At 42.6% G+C, this 23,631-nt stretch overlaps 2 protein-coding genes across 2 annotated transcripts; one reads left to right on the top strand and one right to left on the bottom strand.

Moving 5' to 3' along the window:
* Positions 1 to 4,687: 4,687 nt before the first annotated feature.
* CHRNA3 (cholinergic receptor nicotinic alpha 3 subunit) lies at positions 4,688 to 13,206 on the top strand. Its single transcript, XM_066195993.1, has 6 exons — positions 4,688 to 4,792; positions 7,326 to 7,465; positions 7,533 to 7,577; positions 9,399 to 9,508; positions 10,608 to 11,619; positions 13,054 to 13,206. Exons 1-6 carry the CDS (start codon positions 4,738 to 4,740, stop codon positions 13,180 to 13,182), a joined length of 1,491 nt encoding a protein of 496 aa, XP_066052090.1. The 5' UTR covers positions 4,688 to 4,737; the 3' UTR covers positions 13,183 to 13,206.
* A 541-nt stretch (positions 13,207 to 13,747) lies between these two features.
* Positions 13,748 to 22,260, bottom strand: CHRNA5 (cholinergic receptor nicotinic alpha 5 subunit). Its single transcript, XM_066195992.1, has 5 exons — positions 22,182 to 22,260; positions 21,850 to 21,894; positions 20,476 to 20,585; positions 18,686 to 19,517; positions 13,748 to 16,727 (listed from the first exon to the last, which is right to left on the bottom strand). Exons 2-5 carry the CDS (start codon positions 21,874 to 21,876, stop codon positions 16,566 to 16,568), a joined length of 1,131 nt encoding a protein of 376 aa, XP_066052089.1. The 5' UTR covers positions 21,877 to 21,894; positions 22,182 to 22,260; the 3' UTR covers positions 13,748 to 16,565.
* Positions 22,261 to 23,631: the final 1,371 nt, after the last annotated feature.

The raw sequence follows: 23,631 nt of genomic DNA, 5'->3' as shown, positions 1-23,631 counted from the left end.
TTTCCTGCAAGTTTAACAGCTCGTGTGTCTGGGGCACAAACACACTTTAATGAGCCTAAGGCTACGAGCACAGGAAAGCAACAGGAGAAGACAGAGGTGAAAGGCAGCAAGAACGAGAGGACACCTGAGAACACACAGACCTGTGTGTTTTTCTGGGGAGATTTTAACGTGGATTTAAGTATAACCCTCAACAAATCAGCTGGGGAAGCACATAGAGCCTTTAAGTCTTTGGCAAAGGACAGATTGAGGCCTTAGACGCCCATCACAGGACAATCCCACCACAGTTTGTTCCTGGTAACCTACAAAAAGAGAAGTGGGGTCCCGGCTCTTTTCAAGTTAAACAGATCTCAGTTTTCCCTTGGGGTGCTGTGAGGACACACAACAATTGTAGCACCAGTTGTAAGTATAACTAATGTCTGATGAACAAACTTGTGAAGGGGGTGTGAGGCTCACCTGTGCCAGGGGGAGTGGTTGACACCTAAACCTGTGTTCCTCAACAAGCCACAGCAGAAGACTATCCCTGCTCTTACTTGCCTTCATCAAGACCAAGCTACATTTCCACCTAGATTGCCATTCCCAGGCAGCCCCAGATAAATACACGGATTTAGCTGTGCCAGACCAGTTGCATCCACACCTTTGCAATCGTTCACAGCAGCTGCAGGACTGCATCCACTGGTTCCCAGCCTGTGGTGAACCCCCCAGCAGCAGTGGCACACATGCCCATCCCTGAGATCCAGGAGGGCTCCCCAGGGGCCCTTCAGCACTCCGGCAGGGCCGGGTGCCCAGCAGTCTGAGAAGGAGATGGGGGAAAATACCACAAGTGGGGTGGGTGAGGCTGTCTTCAGCCCCATGTTAGAAGAAGGAAGGGCTCACACTGTCACCCTCCTTTCTATTCCCCTTCCTCTAAGGGCTGTAACTGCATCCCTCTCACGGACAGGGCAGGGAGGTGAGGGATAACTGTGGGACTGCACAACTGATGCAGGTACAGCCTGGGACCACCACATCCTCCTCTCCCACAGGGGGCAGGCCCCTGGCCATCTCCCCAAACATTAACTATTCTGGACACTCCCACAGTCACCGGCGGGTGGTGTAAAGTTTAAATGGGTTTAAAAGGTTTCTGTCTCCTTGTCAGGCCTAGAGAGCAGAGTTACTCCTCTGCAGGCAACCGAAACAACAACTGTGAGGTGAGGTGGGGCACCACCAGCCCCGGGAGCAGAGGGCTGCCTTTCCCCAGGCAAGGAGATGCTGCTCTATGTTAGGTTACATCCCAACCACAGGTGCACACACTGCCCCAGCTGCTGAACAGCTTTTTCTGCTTACAGAGAAAGCACAGGGAAGTTGGAGCAGCTGCCAGCACATAAAGGTGAAGGCCCTTTGAGTATCAAAATAATCCTGGATGAACAAGGAGTCTGAAAGAGGCGGTGCAGACCTGCTGTGAGAGCTGCTGCACCCTCCTTCAGGGCAGGAGGGAGAGGGACTCACCCAAGCCAAGCAGCCACGGAGGCAGCAAGGCAGCTGCAGCCCCCCGACTGACATGGGCCTGTGCAGAGCACAGACCCCTTTTCTATTGTTTTCACCCAGCACCAACAGCACTTTGGGCTCTGTCCCACTCTCACCCCCATTACTCTCCTACCCTTCTCCCTCTTATCCTCCCCCTCTGCCTGAATGCAACTGAAATGAGGCCTCAGGTGCTCCCATGTCAGAATTAGCCTTATCTTTATGAGCAGTGAAGACTGATAATGCTTGGCTCTGTAACTGCAGCCTTCAGCTGAATTATCCTCAGCATGGACAAAAGTTTTAGAAAGGATTTGGCAGCTCAGTTAGCAGCTATCACGGAGTTCAGGCAGATGAAGGCCTCAGACTTGACAAACCCAGAAAAAGCTTTCAAGAGGCACACCACTGGCCCCAGGGAGATCCCTGCAGAACCAGGGCTCCTCATCCAGGAAATAGTGGGTTCTGGTGCTTCCCATATGCTGCGGCCACCTTACTCCTTCCTTAACCAGGAGTGAAACAACGTACTCTTTCCTAGTTATGTTCTTGGAAACCACCCCCATATCTTTAGCATTTCCAGATACAATTTAATCCACAGCAAACTTCAGAATGAAAAATTTCACCCAAAGTTTTAAAATTCTGGAAAATCTCTTCTAAAACTGCATTTTCTAATTGACAAATGCTGTTTTTGCCTAACCTTCAGCAACTCCACCTACATAACAGGTAGAACTGCTCCTGGTTTAACTTGTCAAAGAATTACAGGGTTTTCCACTTTGAGTTTTTGGCAAAATTTTAAAACTAAAAGACTGGAGAAAAGGAATTACCAAAAATGTCTTCTTGCAGGCAAATATGAATATGATAATGTCCCAGCTCATTGAACAAAATAAACTTCAACATTCCCACTTTTCAGGGGTTTTACCATAAAGCTTTCCATTAAGAAAGAATTGGACATTCAAAATGTCATTCTACACTAAAATTGTTTTTCAACGGTAGTGTGCAACCAGTGTTTGCTTCCCTACCAGTGAGGAAAAACCTCTGTTTGGTTTCTCTCCATTCCCTATCATTGCAAAACTCTAATCCTGAAGCAATCTTGCCTTACATTGGAACATGTAGAAATTCCAACACCACCACTCACATGCACCACCTGCACTCCGATGAGTTTACTGGGTGCTCTTTCTGCACCCCTGCAGCCACAGCAAACTGGGAACAACAGCAAGCAAACTGGGAGCATCAATACCCCAGACCAAAGGTGGGAAAATACTCTCTTCTTCATCACCTGAGTTAAAATTTGATCTTAACAAACCTTAACAAAGCAAAACCCCTCTAATAGTAGCGTGTTTATTTAAAGAACAACGGCTGCATAGTTTGTAACTGCAGATCTTCCTGGGTAGATCAGCTCCCCACTACCCATACAAATTCTTCTTCTGTGTAGTTCTGCAATGCAGTCATGGTGACGTGTTCTCATCACATCACCCTCCCCAGCTATAAAAATAATTCTACCACAATTCTGAGCTGGTTTCACCAGGAGATCCAGCATGGGATGTTAGAAACAAAATATCTGTGCCATACAAACACCAATGAAAATTTCAGTAACTAGGCAAGTTAAGCTAAAATATCTGTACCTCTTGATGCTCTGGCTCTTTGCTTCCTCTGCAAATCAGTGTTTCCAAATTATTCAGGTTAAACATTGACTTCTGGGGAACACAGATTATGATCTGATCTTTGAAGCTTTAACTCATTTCTAGTTGGGATTAAAAAGAACAAATAAAATTCTAAGTTATAACGCTGCTTAGGAGACAGAAAGGGAAAACATTTAGCCTCAATGTCCCGGAAATGCAAAACCAAAAGTATCCACAAAGGGTTAAGCCAAAATACCAACCAGCCGAGTTCTCTGGAAAAAGAAATAAAATCAAATGGACAGTAAAGCCTATTTCCTCCACGCTAATAGAATTACAGAAATTATAAGAGCATGTGTCTGGGGACAAAGTGAGTGATGCTCTGAGAGATAGGGCTAACAGGATAAATGAGCTCAGTGCCAAGAACTGAACCCAGTCTGGTACTCTTTCTCCCACTGAGAAACCTCCTAACAGCACCAAATGGGGTCATTGCTTATCCTTCCCTAAGGGCAGGCAATGAAGCACCTCTTGGTGCAACTCCTGTCCCACAGGGCTCTCTTCTCATCGGTTCTAAAAATGAGGGTAGAATCCCATATTTTTCTCTCCCCGCTTCCTCCTTTTACACAGATGTGTGCAACAACCACTGCATGAGCCTTGCATCACCCGGCCATTCCAGATGGGGAGGGCGGTGCAAGAGGTGGATGGGCACCTGGGAAATGCCTCACTTTGCAAAGCATGATTTTATGGCTGAACCTCAAATAACTCTTCCTTTCTCGTGTCTTTTCCCATGAACAATAAGGTTTTGTGGGATCAAGGTGGGATCCTGTGCCCATAATCCCCTTCTCAAATTTCACCTTTCTAATCTACAAAATAGGAACACTCCAAAGACAGTTATTCTCAAGCATTTGCTCAAGTTTTGATTTCCATTCAAAGCCCCAGATTCTTGCCAGATCCCAGCTGCTATGTTTACCACTCTGGGCTCAGATCCCACCAACAATTGTACATGCCTTTAATTACTCCTTGGGAAGAGCACATCCTTTTTATACGGTCAAGCACCCACCACATGCTCTTGCGAGATGAGACACAAGCAGCAAAAAAACCTCAACGGCATAATTGGAAATCAGGTCCCATGATCTCAGTTCACTGCTAAATCAGGCATCCCTAATGTCGATATTCATTTCAGAACAATTCAATTACAAGATTTGTATTAATTAAACTTCCCCTAGCAGATTGGCATGAGCTTCTGATAGATAAGAATCCTGTATAGCAGCTGGCTGGAGAACTCTTCAGCGTTGTCAGATTACCAGGCTCATTTATGCACCATTTTAAGGACTCTTGCCCACTATCTGTGCCAGAAGGCTGCTCTTTGCCTACAATAACATCTGTTTTTCCTGCACTTTATTTGCTGTTTCCGAAGCTCTGACTGCCTGGGTAGCTTGAAAGGGGGCAGCACAGCAAAGCTAATGGGAGCTCAGTGCGCAGAGCCGTGCTCAGGGTCCTGCCGGCTGCTGCTTGCAGGCATTTCACGCATCGGAGGAGCCGAGCCCTCCCTGCTCCCTGCGCTCCTACAGTCCTGGCAGCGAAGCTCATCCTCAACACACCCTGTCCACAGGCAGTAATTCATAACAGCATGGAGAGCCTGAACACTCTCTTTCTAACTGCTGCTGTTTGCTTTCTCTCTCAAGGTGAGTGATCCGTAATTTGTTATTCTTTGATGGTGAAGGGAGGGTTGAAAAGGGGAGCAGGAGATGGTTTTTGGTGCAAATCATTTTTAAGAAGTGCAGAAGCACTCTCCAACCTAAGGGGCAATTGTACAGAATTGTGGTATAGCTCTTTCTGTTACACAGCTTGTTGTTCAGTGGGGGGGAGGGGGTTAAGTTTATCCTTGCGAAGTAGTTAGGTAGTCATGATTAAAGATGCCGAGCAGGACACATAAAGCCATTTTAACATGAAGGAAAAGCACCTCACACATAAAGGTGTGGTTTCACATATTGCAGAGAAGACAAGAAAGTGACAACATTAAAGAGCTTGAAGTACGTGCTGCAAGCAGCACGTCTTCTCTCTGGAAAGCACAAAATATTTAAACAAAAGCCACATGAATGCATTTCTCTAGAGACACTGGATGCTAGATTTAATTAGAGTGCTGGTGACATGTAAGAAGGCTGGCAGTTTGGGATTGACTATAGATCTAGATTTAAAATTATTTCCTTAAAAGATTGGGAGGTATTTATTCCAGGAAATCTCAACCCAAGAGATGGAAGATATCAAGAAATAATATGGGCAAGACCGGCAGTTAAAAAGTGTTAATTTTTTAGTTAGCAAGTTGGCTTGAATGGTTTCACTAACCTCAAAACAATATCGCACATCAAGTGAACAAGAATACAACCTTGAACACAAGGGGTAAAAATCAACCAAACAAATCCAAAAACAAACCAAAGACCTTTTGGCTGAATAGTTTCCCATGAGGGCAACCCTTGTCTTAGGGAGAGACAGGAGGTCACTGAGATTCAAAAGTAACACCTGCTTTGTGTAGCCTGTTACCTGCAGATACTTCGGCCTCCCCTCTTTCTCTACTAAAAAACAACTGGCAGAAAGTAAACATGCCCTTCCTTGCAAATATTCACAATTCATAAATATCCATATTTCTGTTTCAAAGGAACTGTAGAATATGTTCAACTGACTTCAGTTTGTGCCTTTGACAAATTTGCATAGCGCTGTCCATTAGTGACAAAACAGACCTTTTCTGGTGTTTCAGTTGGAATTCATGAGGATGTGTTGTCCAGAGGAGAGTTTAAGAGATAGCCCTATAAAAACAAAACCCCACCGGCTTCCAATAGTGTCAGAATGGTTATTGCCTAGTTTGATAGTAAAATGGCAGTGTAAAATACAGGCTCTCACACCTCATCCTGAAACACGTGAAGTACCTTGTTGTCTAAGAATTTCAGTTTGCAGCTTTTTTTGTTGGCCACAGGGTACGATGAACTGCACTTACGAGTGACAAAAAGACAATAGGAATCTATTATAAATAAAAACTACTTAGAACGATAAAGGGGTAATTAGCATATCTCTTTGAGTGTGCTGAAAAGTCTTTGAACGTAACAGTTAAGCCAATTTTAATCCTTTTTTTTAAAAACATTTTAAGAAGCAGGCTGTTATCCTCACTATAATCATGCAATCATGACTCAGACTAGAAAGCAGACTTCTGTTTCCTGAGACGACTCCTACCGCGAGGCGTTCTGATCGCTTACCAGAGGCCTGGTCTGTTGGACTACACTTTCCCTTTACTCTGCTCCACAGCCCTGTGGCCTTGCCAGTTCTGGGGGACTGGGACTGTGAGGGGAAAGGGCTTTTGCAGTAATTCCCCGAAACGAATTTTTTAACTCACTTGCAGACGTGTGTTAGAAAATCTCTGTCGGCAGCCTTCCCTTTCGCTGCTCTTTCTCGCAGCCCAAGCGAGAGCTCCCCGCGGCACACCGCCCCCATCTCAGGCGGGCCTGGGGCTGTGCCCGGCTCCCAGGGATGCTGAGCACCCGGGGCAGTCCCGGGGCCAGCCCGGCTCCCAGGGATGCTGAGCACCCGGGGCAGTCCCGGGGCGGCCCTGCCCCGCTCGGGGCTGTGCCCGGTGCCCAGGGATGCTGAGCACCCGGGGCAGTCCCGGGGCCGCCCTGCCCCGCTCGGGGCTGGCCCGGCGCCCAGGGATGCTGAGCACCCCGGGGCAGTCCCGGGGCCGCTCTGCCCCGCTCGGGGCTGTGCCCGGCTCCCAGGGATGCTGAGCACCCGGGGCAGTCCCGGGGCCGCTCGGGGCTGTGCCCGGCGCCCAGGGATGCTGAGCACCCGGGGCAGTCCCGGAGCCGCTCTGCCCCGCTCGGGGCTGTGCCCGGCGCCCAGGGATGCTGAGCACCCGGGGCAGTCCCGGGGCCGCTCGGGGCTGTGCCCGGCGCCCAGGGATGCTGAGCACCCGGGGCAGTCCCGGAGCCGCTCTGCCCCGCTCGGGGCTGTGCCCGGCGCCCAGGGATGCTGAGCACCCGGGGCAGTCCCGGGGCCGCTCGGGGCTGTGCCCGGCGCCCAGGGATGCTGAGCACCCGGGGCAGTCCCGGAGCCGCCCTGCCCCGCTCGGGGCTGTGCCCGGCGCCCAGGGATGCTGAGCACCCGGGGCAGTCCCGGAGCCGCTCTGCCCCGCTCGGGGCTGGCCCGGCGCTCACCCCGTGCCTTCCGCAGGCTGCGGCGCCTCCGAGGCCGAGCACCGTCTCTACGCGGCCCTCTTCGAGAGCTACAACCAGTTCGTACGGCCCGTCAAGAACGTCTCGGACCCCGTCATCATCCAGTTCGAGGTGTCCATGTCGCAGCTGGTGAAAGTGGTGAGTACTGCCCCGCCGGGCACCGCGGCAGGGCCAGCGCTTCTCCCGACACACCTCTCTTTTCCAGGACGAAGTCAACCAGATAATGGAAACCAACTTGTGGCTGAAGCACGTAAGTAGCGCTCAGTGACAGCCCGGACGGCTCCGGCTCACTTCCCCTCCGGCGCAGAAGTGTTCCCCGCTCCGCCGGGGCGACCCGGGGCAGGAAGAGCCGGGCGCCCAGAGCGGCGTCTGAGGGCTCCGGGAGCACCGGGCCCGCGGGGCCGGCGCCAGGCTCGGGGCCCTCGGGGCACAGAAGCATCCCGGGAGATCATCCTTGTTCACGATCCCGGGAGAGCAGCCGTGTTCACGATCCCGGGAGACCATCCCTGTTCAGGATCGCGGGGAGCAGCCCCGTTCGGGATCCCGGGGAGCAGCCCCGTTCGGAATCGCGGGGAGCAGCCCCATTCGGGATCCCGGGGAGCAGCCCCGTTCGGGATGCCGGGGAGCAGCCCCGTTCGGGATCCCGGGGAGCAGCCCCGTTCGGAATCGCGGGGAGCAGCCCCGTTCGGGATGCCGGGGAGCAGCCCCGTTCGGGATCGCGGGGAGCAGCCCCGTTCAGGATCGCGGGGAGCAGCCCCGTTCAGGATCCCGAGGAGCAGCCCCGTTCGGGATCCCGGGGAGCAGCCCCGTTCGGGATCCCGGGGAGCAGCCCCGTTCAGGATCCCGAGGAGCAGCCCCGTTCGGGATCCCGGGGAGCAGCCCCGTTCAGGATCCCGGGGAGCAGCTCCGTTCAGGATGTCGGGGAGCAGCCCCGTTCGGGATCCCGGGGAGCAGCTCCGTTCAGGATCCCGGGGAGCAGCCCCGTTCGGGATCCCGGGGAGCAGCCCCGTTCAGGATCCCGGGGAGCAGCTCCGTTCAGGATGTCGGGGAGCAGCCCCGTTCGGGATCGCGGGGAGCAGCCCCGTTCAGGATCCCGGAGAGCAGCCCCGTTCAGGATCCCGGGGTGCAGCCCCGGCTCCCCCGCTCCGCCCCGGCCGCTCCGAGCCCTTCCCCGGGGCGCTGCTGCCCCCCAGCGGCCGCCGCCCCGCCCGGCAAGCGGGGATGGAGCGGGAGGGGCAGCAGGGAAGGGGAGGGAAGGGACGGGAGCGGAGCAGCGGAGACGGGGAGGGAAGGGACGGGAGCGGAGCAGAAGGAGGCTGCTACACTTACTGCAGTCGCTAAATGCAATATTTTTGCTCTGGAGACTTCCAAAGGCGCTAGCTCGGCAGACACCAACGCAAGGCAAGCCCCTCAGCACGGCGGTCGCGAACAGCGCCACTTGGCGCCGGTTAGCTCCCGTAAAGTGACAACAAACCAAAAAATGTGTATTTCGTGTTTAAAAGGCTTTTCAAAAACGCAGGTGTTGCAGTCAGCTTAGTAACCAACTTAGTTCCCACCTCCAGCTTGATATTCTAGTTGGTTAAAACGAGGTTTAACAAGCACTAGTGACAAAGGCTGTTAGGTGAGCCAGAACGAGCTGGAGCTCTCTGACCTAAGGTCCCTCGATTGATGCTCACAACTTGCACCACAGCCTCCAGGAACTTGTCACTGTCCCACAGATACCTGTTTTTTTGAGATCAAAGTTATTATCACAATCCTACACTGTCTGAAAAAAGTGTCTTATTCCTTCTTTCAGCTTGTTCCAGCTACTGAGCAGGCATTCCTGGGGCACAGTCACATATATTTAAGTCATATATGGATATGACCAACAAGGTCTGGATATCTAGGCCCACCTACAATCCCCATATGAACAAACAGCACATATATGTGTTTGTCAAAGAGGCATCTAAACACTGTAGTATCCAAAATAGATCAACCTAGGAAGTGATACGACAGCACTTGGTTCAGATCTAGTCCAGTGAATTTCAATTTCTTCACAAACCTAACATGGGCTCATTTCTACCATAATTAGATCTGGAATGATTACAAGCTTCAGTGGAATCCAGCAGACTATGGAGGTGCTGAATTCATCCGAGTTCCATCTGGCCAGATCTGGAAGCCAGATATTGTTTTATATAACAAGTAAGGCTCTTGCATATTTAACTTCTTACATCAGGGAGAGAGGGGTGATGTTACCAGTTCTAAGAAAAATCAGCAGCAAGTTCACAGAATGCACTGAAAAGCTGTTTTTCACCACACCTATGTCCTGCATCCCCCCATTGCTGTTCTCACCTTCATGTCAGCTATGTCAGCATCAGCGGGCAGGATCCAGCTCCAACCTGGAGCTGCAATGAGCAGGCCAAAGTGAACTTGGCTTTTCCCCTACACAAGCCCCTGCGAGTCACAACTTTCACTGTGAGAAATGCAAATTCTAGCTTTTTAGCAGTCAAATCCACAACTTTACCTCTTTGACAAATAAAAGCCACAGATAAAGTTTACTTTAGATGTCAGTTTCTGAGACTGTAAAGAGCCAAACCATAACTAAATGGATCTGTAAGAAGGCAGGTCTCAATGAAATGGATTCAGCTACTCAGATCCAAAACTCAGGTCTGTGGCTCAACAGCGATGACACTCCTTTTCTAACTGGGGACTTAAAAATTCAAATTACCCTTTAATTTTACTTTTTAATATACTCAGCTGGATCATGTAAGTTAGCAAAGTGAGACTTAAAACCTCTTACCAAATACACTCCTTATGCAAAGATACACCCCAACCCTAATCCCTCCTTCCATAGTTACTACCTGCACTGTCCATGGAAGAGGTGGAAATACCAGTAATATTCTTATCATCCCTTGAGTTCTGATGTGCTTGATCAATCTAGAATTGAATAGAATGAAATAATTCAGTTGGAAGGGGCCTACAAGACTCATCTGTTTGGACTGCCATTTACAATCTGTTATTTGCCATTTTGAATATTGATTGCACCAAGCCATGCTATTAATAAGGGAGAATATTTGCTTTCATCTCCTCCCTGGCGAGTTTATAGAGCTGTTTGGTTCAGTTTAACTGTGCAAATTTATGATGGTCACTGACTCAGTCTTGCATGAGCGATTCAGCTCCAAGTAAACAAGTAATTGCTGACCTCCCCAAAACAGATTAAAGAGGTATATATAAAATCTGAATGTACGAAATTATTTGGAGCAGATCATTCTAATTTTTGTTATTTTTACTTGCTTTACAGTGCAGTTGGAGATTTCCAGGTTGATGACAAGACAAAGGCCCTTTTAAAATACACTGGTGATGTGACCTGGATACCTCCAGCTATATTTAAAAGTTCATGTAAAATAGATGTAACCTACTTCCCATTTGATTATCAGAACTGCACCATGAAGTTTGGTTCCTGGTCTTATGACAAAGCCAAAATTGACTTAGTTCTAATTGGCTCTACAATGAACCTGAAAGATTACTGGGAGAGCGGAGAATGGGCTATAATCAAAGCTCCTGGGTATAAACATGATATCAAATACAACTGCTGCGAAGAGATATATCCAGACATCACATATTCTCTTTACATTAGGCGTTTACCTTTATTTTACACTATCAATATGATTATTCCCTGTCTGCTGATTTCTTTTCTGACTGTATTAGTTTTCTATTTGCCCTCAGACTGTGGTGAGAAGGTGACACTCTGCATATCAGTGCTTCTCTCTTTAACAGTGTTCCTTCTTGTTATCACCGAAACCATACCTTCTACTTCCCTGGTAATTCCCCTTATTGGGGAATACCTCCTTTTCACCATGATATTTGTAACTCTATCAATTGTCATTACAGTATTTGTACTGAATGTGCACTACAGAACACCCAAGACACACACAATGCCCATGTGGGTGAGAACCATTTTCTTGAACTTACTTCCCCGGATCATGTTCATGACAAGGCCTGCCAGTGATGAAGAGAATAATCAGAAGCCAAAACCATTATTCACTTCTGAGTTTTCAAACTTAAATTGCATCAATGGTTCTGAAACAAAATGCTGCAAAGATGGCTTTGTTTGTCAAGATATGGCGTGCAGCTGCTGTCAGTATCAGCGTACAAAGTTCTCAGATTTCAGTGGCAATCTCACTAGAAGTTCAAGCTCTGAGTCTGTAGATCCTATGCTTTCATTTTCAGTTCTGTCACCAGAAATGAGAGATGCTATTGAAAGTGTGAAATACATTGCAGAAAATATGAAAATGCAGAATGAAGCAAAAGAGGTAAGAACATCCTTTATGGTTACTCAAACTGCAGATAATGCAAAGCCATTAGAGTGTTTGGTAAGAAAAAATCTCAAACAGACAAAAAAGATAAAAGAGACCATTATTTTATGCAAGTAAATTACACAAGCTGTCTTACAAATATGTGCAATTTTGAACTTACATAAATGAGAAGCAGCTCTGCTGCACGGTGATCTCTTTATTGACAACATATATACTGAGTGAGGCACGTTAAGGGAACCACTGCTAGGGGAAATACCAAAGCACCCATCCCATGACAGCTGAAGTTAGGATTTTCCAAGTTATAATCTTAATAGTGGAATTTGCTGACCCTATGGTGCCTTTAGTTAGTTACTTTCTCCCTCCCATAGCTTACCATCCACAGAAATGTAAGAGTGAATGTCCCTCACAGTGATGATGGTGCTCATGGTTGCTGCTGCAAAGCGCTGTAGCTAAATGAGGCAACTACTGCAAGACAGGGAGCGGCATCTTCCATAAAGGTGCATCTCAATACAATAAAGGAGAAAAAAAAAAAGAAAATGTTTTTTCTACCATATCCCTCAGACATACTATAAGCAGTAGCCACACCATCACCATTTTTAAATCCCCAAACTACGGCACTTCATTCTAACTTCACTTTGTTTATACTGAAATCAGAACTCTATTTAGATTTAGTTGGTACAGAAAATACGGGATTTCTTTGGGTTTTAAAGTTTCCATTAACAAACAAGTTCTAAGCTAAAAACCCCCAAATTTCAAAAACAACAAATGCATTATTCATTTTTTATCACTCTTGAAGAACAAAAACTTTGAATTGTAATCTTAATAGTAACTAAAATGATCACCAAGCTACTATTAATATATAACATAGAATACTTCATTGTCACTCTTGCTATAAAATGCACTGTAAAAAAAAGAAAATTAGAAAAATCAGGTGTTTTTTGAAACTTGGTTCCTTTTTTACAGGAAAAGTACAGAGATGAATTTTACATCATGCATAAAAACAGTCAAATTTCAGTGCTACATAATAAAATACCAAATAATTATGTACCAATTAATCTTTACTTTTGGCATACTACCTAAAGATCAGTAGGAGCAGTCTGTTTCAGTAACGTTTTCTGGACAAACCTGTTCATCTAAGAATTTAAAGCTTTACACTTTCATTTTTGGAATCGAGAAGTTGTGTCTCCTCTTGGTGAACAATTTTTTAGATTTGAAGCAGCAGCTTTTGGCTTTGGTCCAAAGAGCATATTCAAATAAAGCTTCTTCAAGATTAATTCATTTGTCAGTGAAAACAGATGTGTAAGATGTGTATTCAGAAGGATATCTACATAGAGAAAAACTGTGCATCTTATATGAAATGGTATTATTGCTAATGCAACGTATTCACCTAATAAACATGCAAACTTGCTATTCTTTTTTTTTTCTTTTCAGATTCAGGATGATTGGAAATATGTTGCCATGGTAATTGATCGTATTTTTCTATGGGTTTTCATCCTGGTATGTATTCTAGGAACAGCAGGATTGTTTTTACAACCTCTCATGGCTGGAGATGAAATGTAAAGATTAAACAAAATGTTGTGAAATCAAATAAAACTGCCAACCAACTCTGCATCCCCCTCCAAGCACCTCACGTCTCTTCCATATGTAGTAGAACAAGGATCTCTCTTGGCATCGACTTCGCTTAACCAAGGCAGCTTTGTAAAAAATATGAAAAAAAAAAAAAAAATCAGAACATTTATGACAGCTAATCTCAATGTATGCTTTACAGCTACTTCCTGCAATAACTGGAGAAGATGGAGGCAGTACGTTAAACTTTATAGGAATGATTTAAGAAGGGGTTAATAAAGAAATTTGAAATTACATGAATATTTGGAAAGTCAAGATGGGTTGAATGCTTTGGGCTACTGGATTTGTTTCAGTCTGGTGCCAAGTCTCTTCAGAGCATGACAGGATCCTCTGGAAGGTGCTCACAGTGAGTTCCACGAACAGCCTCAGGAGGATGGAGTGGTGGGAAGCACAAGTACCAAATGACTGGAATGCAGACATTGCCAACTGCTGTACAAACTGACCCACACAGTGCCAAGAAAGGACTGCGGAGAGGTTTATTACAAAAGGAAAACAAATAGGTAAATAACAGATGATGGTAATAAGGCAGCCATAAAGTAAACTCCGTGTCTCCCCAGACTGCAGTGGATGTGCAGGCTGTCAGGAAAAACAGCTGCTCAGACCTAATGATGTTTAGAATTGTGTACAAGTAAAACACACAATATGACAGTCTGCAAGTAATGCAAAGGATCATAATACTCTGACAGGATAGTTTGGATACAGAGGCATCCTGCTGTAGTGAAGTGTTTTATGACAAGGGAAGGCAGGTAGACAAAAATAATCCTGTAAAGTGTGCTAAAATTGTTGCTTAGGCATATACATTTTTTTTTTTTTAATCAGTAACTGCAGATTATTTAAGAGCATGAATAAAGAATGCAACAAAACACTGTAATCAGATCATATTTTGTAAAAATGGAAACTGTTCTCTCTGTACCAAACTGAAAACTCTGTGGAAATACAGTGTATCAAGTAATATAACATTTATGAAAATAAAGAGAATCAAACTGTTGAAAATTGTGCCTTTTTTTTTTTTTTCATTTATTTTGAGCAAGTGACAGAAATCTATATAAGGTAGCATTGCCTAGAGTTCAATACAGTTCAATACAGTTCAAGTTACAGAGGTAAAAGTCCATGCTTCTGAGTATATTAACATTCTTTTGTTTCAGACACACCTGACAAGCAGAAGACCCCAAGGATTCCAATGTCAGCTACATTATCTGAGTCTATCATGATCAGATAGAAGTCACTAAAAGAAGTTCATGCATTTGCAAAAACTCTGAGTTCCTATAATAAAGAGAGTGACTCCACTGGGCAATGTGCTGCTCATCATGGTATAACTGGGCAGCCTGGAGACACCAATTAACAAGGGGAAAGAGATGAAATGGAGAATTAAAAGAATAAGATATATATCTAATCTACAGTTGTACTCACTTTGCTTTCTCTTCAGGTAAGAGTAAATTTCAGAAATTCAAACCTATGGAAGACTTTAAAAAGAAATGTAGTATTTGAAGAGGAAACAAGCAATCTGAAGTATTTCTGCAACTTGCACACAGAGAAAGTCATTGATGCATTGTTTAACCTCAGTAATAGTGAGAAGTTCAAGCTCTTGTATTTATGAATTAAATCAGATAATCTTTGCAAATTCAACTTAAAGTTGTGATTGGGATAGAGGAAACAGGGATATCCAATGCCAGATGTAATTGTGCAACTGAAGAAGAGGGGCTCCCTAACTGCTGTTAAAAAAGAAAAAGAAAAAAAAAAAGGCCTGCCTGATAAAATTTCCCTATTCATGAGCCTTTAAAAGCTACACAAACCCAAGAATCTCCTGCAGACTAAAACATTTTGAAATAAATATTCAATTATATATAAGTTAGGTTGTAAGTAAACACTATTACAATCAGTGCAAGGCTATTCTAGAGGAGATCTGGGAGGGGGAGTGGGAGAAATATGTATCTGTTGTTTACATTAAAACTTCTCACCTAAACATGTTATTATTCATGTAGTAATTTAAGTAAACAAAAAGTTCCTAAGCTTTGCTCCAGCCTGGCACTCTTGTATTAGGCCTACAGGATGCAATTATATTATGACCAGCACTGAAAAAAACTTTAGAAAACACCTGACTATTTTAGAGTCTTTTCCAGAAATAAAACTATTAAGAAAGGAAGAAAGGCGGCAATGGAATCATTGTAAACCATTGGTTTCAAAGCATTAAAATTCCATATTTTAATGGAATAACTGAAAAATTGCAAGTTTGTTGTCAATCATCTTAGGAAAAAGGAAATATCAAAAACTCTAAGTCCTTGCTGCTTAGAGTTACATATGGCTTTATAAGTGAAAGAGCTAATCCAAGGTAGCTCTCTGAAGTTCAGTTTAACAAATGTGAAAAATCATTTATCATCTCCATTTGGCTCCACAGCATAAGAATTTATAAGCCATTTCCTTCAGAAAGATGCTCCACAAATTCCTTCTGCCTGTGCTTAAAATCTGAATTCTGAGAAACACCCAAAGACAGGAAATAATGAATATGCCTACAAACTCACACACTGTAACAAATTCTTCAACAGGAGTAAAGAAATCTGAATATTCCAGCCCTTTGGAATACTTATGCACCTTGGGAACTCAGTTAACTGCCTTTGCCTTCCTTTCCAAAGCTGATGGAGACATCAATATACATACATGCTTTAGGCATTTTAAGGCTTATTAAATGCTTATGTTGGTATGACAGAATTAGCAAGCTTTAAAATTTAGCAGCAAATTCCACTGGAAATTTATAAAGGCCGAACATGGCCAAATTGCTGTTCTTAGTTGTATATTATTTATACAGGAAGTTTAACTTGTATTTTTATTATTCTTTTAAATTACTCTGGCAAAATTTAAGACTTCTACAACACACTGAAGAGAACTGATAAAAATTCTTCTTTGGATACTAAATTGAAATAAGCAACTCTACTGTATAATTGCAAATACTTAATATTCAGTATAACAATTTATACAGTAATTTAATAATTGGACTACAGTGATCATAATAAAAAAAATTAAATCCTTCTATATCACAGTAGGTGTCAGTGTATGCTTTTTTGATAAATCATACATGCCATGCCTTGAAAAGGTTAATTCTGACTTGGCTTAGCAGTACCTCAGTAGACTGGCAATAAGCAAATTTACTTCTATGTGTCCTGGGAATGCCATGCTTTAAGAAAAAACCTGATTTTCTACTTCTGGATTTTTTTTTTTTTTTTTCCACGCTATCAGAAACATGCCTACAAAAAACATACATGGAAACAGAGCTACTGCAAAACTTAAGAGCCAGATCAGTAGGACATGGCTCCAAAGATATTTTATGCATTTGTACTGCCTATATGGGTAGGTACAATTATACTTGCCCATTTATGAATAACAGGAATAAATAACACAAGTGATCCAATGATTGAAACCAGAAGAAAAGCCCATAAGAACATTCGATCAAGCACCTGAGCAATGTATTTCCAGTCTTCAACAACCTAAAACACAAAGAGCACAAGAGTTGGTCAGTGTGTGCAAGAACAGGTAAAAACACAGTGCCATATCCTGCAATTCTTAGTTATTTCAAAGTACACTTTCTTCAACATCAACATGTCCATGTGATAACCCACTTGAACAATAATTTATAATTATACTGTGAGTTAGAACAGAAGCAATCATCTGTGAAGGTTGATAAGGTATGTAGATTTTGATGCAGAAATTGACCCTGAGAAGCACCAAACATCATCTAACATACTGCAGGATTCATGGCACATGATATCATAACATGGAATTCCCAAGCAAGAGCTGGAAGCAGAAGTTGTAAAAAACCTCCAAACAACCAAAACCACCAACCTTCAGCAAAAAACTAACCAGAAAACCAAAGCCAAACCTCCTAAATAGTAGTAGTAATAATAATAATAAAAATTTGTTAGTACAGAGGAGCTGTTGTGTCACATACAATTGCTGAAAGCTGCAAAGCTGCTGCTGTACAGAATTATACACTGGGGAGAATACTCACAGTAGTTTCAAGACCACTTTCCTTTTGGATAAAACTATTCATATCTATACACAGTTTTGCAATTATTGCAGATGTAATTGTGCAAGCAAATTAAAACCCTGCCAAACAATTGTCTTGGATTTGAACTGAAGCTATTCACATTTCCCAAGCCTAATGCTTTCTAAGATGTAAGGCTACAATAGCACTAGCTGTCTTAAGTTTATTAACAACTTTTGCAATTAAAACTTGCATTCTCTGGAGCCCAGTAATAATAAAACAAGTGAATCCCCAGTCAGCTGTATATTAATTTCCATGGTTTATAGTAACAACAACATTACACTTGACAAACAAAATACTTACTTCTTGTCATTCACAGTCAACCCTTAATTTACAGGAAATTATGTATTTAACAGCAAACTATTCTATTTCAGTTGTTCATAGAATGCAGGGTAGTTGGATGTTGCTTTAACAGTACAGCAGATGCATTTATTAAAAATCTAGGCCATGTCCCTTGTGACAATGTCAGAATCAAGTCCTGGGAAGGCACATGAGAGGAGGCACAATTCTGCTAGTCTCGTATGGGAGAACACACTCTCAGCAACCAGAGCCTTCTGAAGACAGCAATTCCCATGTAGACTGAAAGAACCTCAGGCTTTGCCATCAGAAACAGACAGTACACCACAAACTCCTATATTTCTACAAACTTCACCAGACTGGAAACAGCATTTAAGTCTCTGATGTACCAATGGTGCTAGCTTTAAAAGCATGTAAAGAAAACAGGTTTCTAATGCTCCTACACAAATGTTGTAAACATTCATTAAGGATAATTCAGACTGCAAAAGCGCAGACTGAAAAAAAGCCTCTGACATCTTTTGATAAAACTCAGGGACAAATAATAGCAAGGGTAGAAGACAACACTTCGGAAGTCATTGAGTCCATGTTTCATCTGAGCACAAAATGAGCAACATATGGGTACAGCCTGTATTTAAACTAATGTAAGTTAGAGCACTGAAATTGTTTTTATATGGAATTGAAAGCTGCAAGGTAAGTCTTGGCAGTATTTATTTAGAAAATATAAGGCAAATGAATTTTTCAAGATAGCCTTCAGGTACAACACTGAAGTGAAAAACAGCTCCTACTCCTGTCATCTCAACAGTGCTGTAGGGAACAGTTACAGTACATGCTCTTATCACAGACAAGTGCCTCACAATGACAAGAACTTCTAAAAGAAAACAAAAGACTTTTCAAGACCCCAAATACTGTACTGTATCAGCCAAATACTCTCAGTATTGTACCACATTCGCACTGTTTTTCCAGTGGAAACAACTACACATCTTCCAGCGAAGTACAAAAGCTGGAAATCTGCAGCACATTTTTAATAAGCAGCTGCACAGTAAAGCACTTGGTTTTCTAGTTTCCACTTGTAGGAAATCAGTGTAGCAGGACTAACACACCCACCTCACGAACTTCATTCTCCTTCATAACGTGCCTCGTGATGTAGCGGATGGAATCCAGAGCTGCTTCCAAGGTGTTCCTGGATGATTCTGATCCATTCATGGTTGCTGTCTCCTCCTTCTGAGCAAAGTACCTATCCACGTGGCTCCTCATGCAAAGCAGCTTGGGCAGCTTGTGCAGGAATATCCTGCGGACCCAGGGTGCCATGGCGTTGTGTGTGGATGAGGAGCGGTGGTGGATGTTGATGGCAAAGACAGTGATCACGATGGACAAGGTCACAAATATCATAGTGAACACCAAGTACTCTCCTATGAGCGGGATAACTTTGGAAGACGATGGAATAATTTCTTCAATAACAAGAAGAAAAACAGTCAAAGATACCAGTACTGAAGTGCAGAGTGAAATTTTTTCACCTTCATTTGAGGGAAGGTAGAAGACAAGGACAGTTAGAAATGAAAGTCCAATACAAGGAATAATGAGAAACAAAGTGTAAAAAAGTGGCAAACGTCTAATTATAAATGAGTACGTAACGAAAGGATACCAGCAGCATCCATCAGTCCTGTTTCCTTTGCTCCCTGTTGCAGTCACTATTTCCCATTCTCCATTATCAAAAAAATCTCTTTTGTCAACATCGTAATCTTCAAGAATTAGATCAACCTGTGAGCCATCATAAGTCCAGGAACCAAATTTCATTGAGCAATTTTGAAGGTCAAAGGGGAAGAATGTTACATCAATAGTACAAGAACTTTTGTAGTTTGCTGGGGGAGTCCAAGCAATGGTGCCATCATATTTCACCACAGTCTTTGTAGATGTTCCCTCAAAACGTCCATCTGCACTGAAAGAAGAGAGAGAAATGCACACAATTACAATGGGGTGTGGGGGTGTATTTAAAGAAGAAATTATGCTTTGTTATTGTCACTTCAGCTGTCTATCCCTTGACAGCCAAAATTTTGTATTGTCTTCATAGTCAACTCTTTTCCTCAGATCTGAATCTCACATAGGTAAACAGCTTTGGAAGATTGAAGAATATTTTCAAGTCCTGAAAAGATCTGTGCAATTTTCTATGGTCTCAACAACTTATGAAAGGATTGTAAAATCCTGATCTTTAACAGCATGACCCAGCTCTGGTGTTTCTATTAGTAAGACAGAAAAAGTACTTTTAAATTGGGCCAAATCATAATTATTGAAGAAAAAAAGTCATGAAACAGGTAAAATAATACTTGTGCCTAAACTTGAACTTACAATCACTGCAACAGCCTTTTATCCTCACTCGACAAGTCAGGAAATGTAAAAGCACTGCATGTGCACCTGAGTGGTGCAGAAGGGTTAATTCAAAAGTTATTGTTTCTGAGATCTGTTAATTTTCAAAAGAAAAAAACCAACCCAACCATCCGCTTACTGTTAAATGTAACTGACTTTAATTCCATGCTGAATATGATCTACAACAGCATAAATTAGTTGCTTCCCTCCTCTCACTCTACACTATTTATACCCAGCACTGTGCAAGACATTTTTTCTGATTAAAAGTTTACACAACAAAATGGAAATAACCTTTTGAAAGGGACTAGAAATTCCATTCAGAAGTAAAAAAAAAACAAAACAAAAAAACAAAAACCACATTTGAGCATTTAATATGGCAACAAAGTCCACTTGCATTCAGAAGCAAGTTCTTCCACAGGTTCTTGGCCCACCAAATGTAAACATCATGTCTATCCAATGGGCTTCCTAGAAGCAGTTTGGTCAGTGAAGTTAAAAAGTAAATGCATTTTTTTATGAAAAGATTCAAATCTTACTTGTCATACAGCACAATATCGGGAATCCAAATAGAGTCTGATGGGACACGGATAGATGTTATCCCAGCATAGTCTTCAGGATTCCACCTTAGTTTTACATCTATCCATTCCTGTGGGTATGTGAGATGTAAAAATCAGTATTATTGGGAAGTGGATTTAAGCAGGGTGATACCAGATGAAAACAGACAACAAGGCAATTAACAACAATCAAACTGGTTTCTAAAATTAGCATAAAACAATGAATTTGCTGAACGGACATGCAGTTACATCACTCAGTATTTGTTTTCTGTTATAAGAACTACTTGATAATGTTTCTGTACTGAACTTAAGATATGATGTTCCTTTTTCAGAGCATGTATTTATAAGTAAGAGCTATTATAATGTAATTTAATTGTATAAATTAAATTTGAACAAAGCTTGTTCTGGATAAATACCAATGACTGGATGCTAATCAGACGCAATTTGGACATTTTCATTATACAAAAAACCCCATCATGCTCCAACTCTTAAAATTGGTTCCATTTTAAAAAGATCTGCAGAAACTACTAAAGAGGGCACAAAGAATCATCAACCCACATGGCCATCTCATATTTGCTGACTAGTCTCAAAGTTTTCCTAAAAATAAAAACTTGGCCTAAAACTAAAGTTACTGGATAAGAAGGGAATGGGAAGCAAAAGGGAAAAAAAATCAAATAAACAAACAGAAAGGAATTAGCCCAAACAAAAAGAATTCTGTAAGTAAGTATACACAGCATCTGCAAAGATTCTTCTTAGTTAAATCAAGAATGATTTGTGAGCAGCATTTCTCAAGTAAATAGTGGCAATTAAGTTTAGCACTAGACTTTTACAATTACAAAGCTTGAGGCATTTTCCTGCCCAAACCCAAATATTCTTAGGAGAAAAAAGTATTTCCTTCCAGCAAGCATATTTAACTTTGAAATTGGAATTCTTCAGTAATATGTACCCATTACTTTCAAATATCCCACAGAAAGAAGACCTCAAAACTATTATAAAGAAGAATAGATCAATCATACTTTTCTTAATAAAACTTTTGAATGAAAACTTTTGTACTGAAGCAGCAATTTATGGTTGGATATATGCACCTTGGTATATTAAATAGCCAGGCAATGCCATATCAGATTTCTTTTAATCTGGTGCATTTTTATTTACCTTGTTGTTACGGATTTTTTAAGAGTTTTGTCACAATTAATCCTTTAAAGCTTTTCCAGGGATATTCTATGAAGACACTACATGAAATATAATTTCATGCAAGAACTAAGTTTTTTGAATATACAATTAACTAGATAAGTTTCCCCCAAATTTTGATTTGCAGTTATGAAGCTTCAGAATTTTTCATCAGTATTTAACACATACCTGTTTCAGCCACACATTTGTTGTCATCAACTGATTTTTCTCATCCTGTAAAATAGAGATTATATCACAAAAATAAGCTAACCATAGGAAACAGCTGCTTTAGTTCACAGAGGTCTGTAACTTAAAATACAAAACACACAGCTGAAAGCATTCCAATCACTAAGTATGTATATATGACAACATTATATATCCATCTACAGGACATTTTTATTACACAGATAATTATTTGAGATGCTTAATCTATGGTGTTTAACCGGCACAATTATTTCATATTAAATTATGCTCCTTCTAAAGTTAATGGGAAAAAATTACGACTTATTTACTGTACATACCACATCTACTAGCTGAGAGATTGCAAGGCCAAACTTGATTTTTATGGTGTCATTCAAGCGTTCCACTGGACGAACCCATCTTTGGTAGTCTTCAAATAAATGCTTAAACAAGCGATCTTCACTTTTAGCAATAAAAGAAGGTTCAGACACAGCTATATTAAAAAAAAAATAATTATTGACATTGATTTGAATGAGCAGTGTAGATCTGCATTCTTGTGTTCAAACAGTTACAGCTTTTTTTATGCAGAGCTGTCTTGGTTTAGATAGACAGGTATGTGCCAGGGAGGGTTGGAGTCTCCCTTGAAATGTAAGCCCCTCCCCCCTTTTCCAAATTATCATAAATTTGCAATTAAAAGGCTGTCAGGCAAAGATTTTGGGAATAGGTATAGCAGTTCTTTACTAGGGATATAAAAATACAGATGTTGTAGTACACAAGAATAAGCAAGCAAACACACAAACAAGAAATCCTAGAAAAACCCTGACAAGATTCAGAAATACAACCTGACAGCCTGTTGGTCAGGGTGTTGGAAGCAGTCCAAAGTAAGTCCTCCTGGAGTGGCAGATGTGGTTCTGTTGGAGTAGAGATGGTCTCGTTGAAGAAAAAAAAAGGGTCCAGTAATGGTCAGATGGGTCCGGTCTTCCTCCAGGGATCCGGTGAAAAACTGGATACCTAGTGGGACTGTGGCTCCTTTTTATCTAGGTTAAAGACGGTTTGGCTTCTCCTCCCTGTGTGGAGCATCTTACAGTAGTACAATGTAATGTGTCATGTTACTGATGAGCTCTTAATGGTCCATTAGCAGAAGACATTCCCATGGAAGTAGTGAAACAATGAAGAGAGATAAGTAGCACTCCACCATCTGATAAGCGACACTGACCCATTTGGGCAAAGATAAGCAATTCTGCTCCACCCAGATGACATAGAATAACATGTTTTTTACAAAACCCACGACATTATCCACCCCTTATTCTATTACCATCTGCATCATACCTAACACAATGAACCTTTACACTCAATTCTCACTTAGGATTAGGTTTCCTTGTGGTACACAACTGGTTTCCCCATTTTTTTTGCATTACCCACCAAGTGTAATCAGGTCCTTGAGCAAAAACAATCCCACGAATTGGTTCACCTTTGCCTGAGGTAGGGTTATTCCAAACAGTCTTTCCTAAAATACCTTTCATGTGTACCACATGGACTTTATCTCCATCCACTGGGTGCAAGGGTTCAGACTGGGCAGGACCAGTTCGATTGACAGATCCTCGAGTGTTGACTATCCATGTGGCCTTTGCTAAGTTCATTTCCCAATTTTTGAAGGTTCCCCCACCAAGTGCTTTCAGGGCAGTCTTTAGTAGTCCATTGCACCATTCAACTTTCCCGGCAGCTGGTGCATGATAAGGAATGTGATATATCCATTCAATGCCATGTTCTCTAGCCCAGGTGTTGATAAGG

Source organism: Chamaea fasciata, unplaced genomic scaffold (genome assembly GCF_029207755.1).
Source record: "Chamaea fasciata isolate MVZ Bird 193981 ecotype frontalis unplaced genomic scaffold, bChaFas1.0.hap1 SCAF_14, whole genome shotgun sequence".
NCBI lineage: Eukaryota > Metazoa > Chordata > Aves > Passeriformes > Sylviidae > Chamaea > Chamaea fasciata.
The sequence above is the reverse complement of the archived record's forward strand: the minus strand, read 5'-3'. Positions and strand labels throughout refer to the sequence as shown.

Coding starts and splice junctions, on each gene's coding strand:
- CHRNA5 (XM_066195992.1), bottom strand. CDS start 21,876: ATGACAACAAATGTGTGGCTGAAACAG. Junction 20,586..21,849: donor CAAATGTGTGGCTGAAACAG/GTATGTGTTAAA, acceptor ACATACCCACAG/GAATGGATAGATGTAAAACT. Junction 19,518..20,475: donor GATATTGTGCTGTATGACAA/GTAAGATTTGAA, acceptor CTCTTCTTTCAG/TGCAGATGGACGTTTTGAGG.
- CHRNA3 (XM_066195993.1), top strand. CDS start 4,738: ATGGAGAGCCTGAACACTCTCTTTCTAACTGCTGCTGTTTGCTTTCTC. Junction 7,466..7,532: donor TGTCGCAGCTGGTGAAAGTG/GTGAGTACTGCC, acceptor TCTCTTTTCCAG/GACGAAGTCAACCAGATAAT. Junction 9,509..10,607: donor GATATTGTTTTATATAACAA/GTAAGGCTCTTG, acceptor CTTGCTTTACAG/TGCAGTTGGAGATTTCCAGG.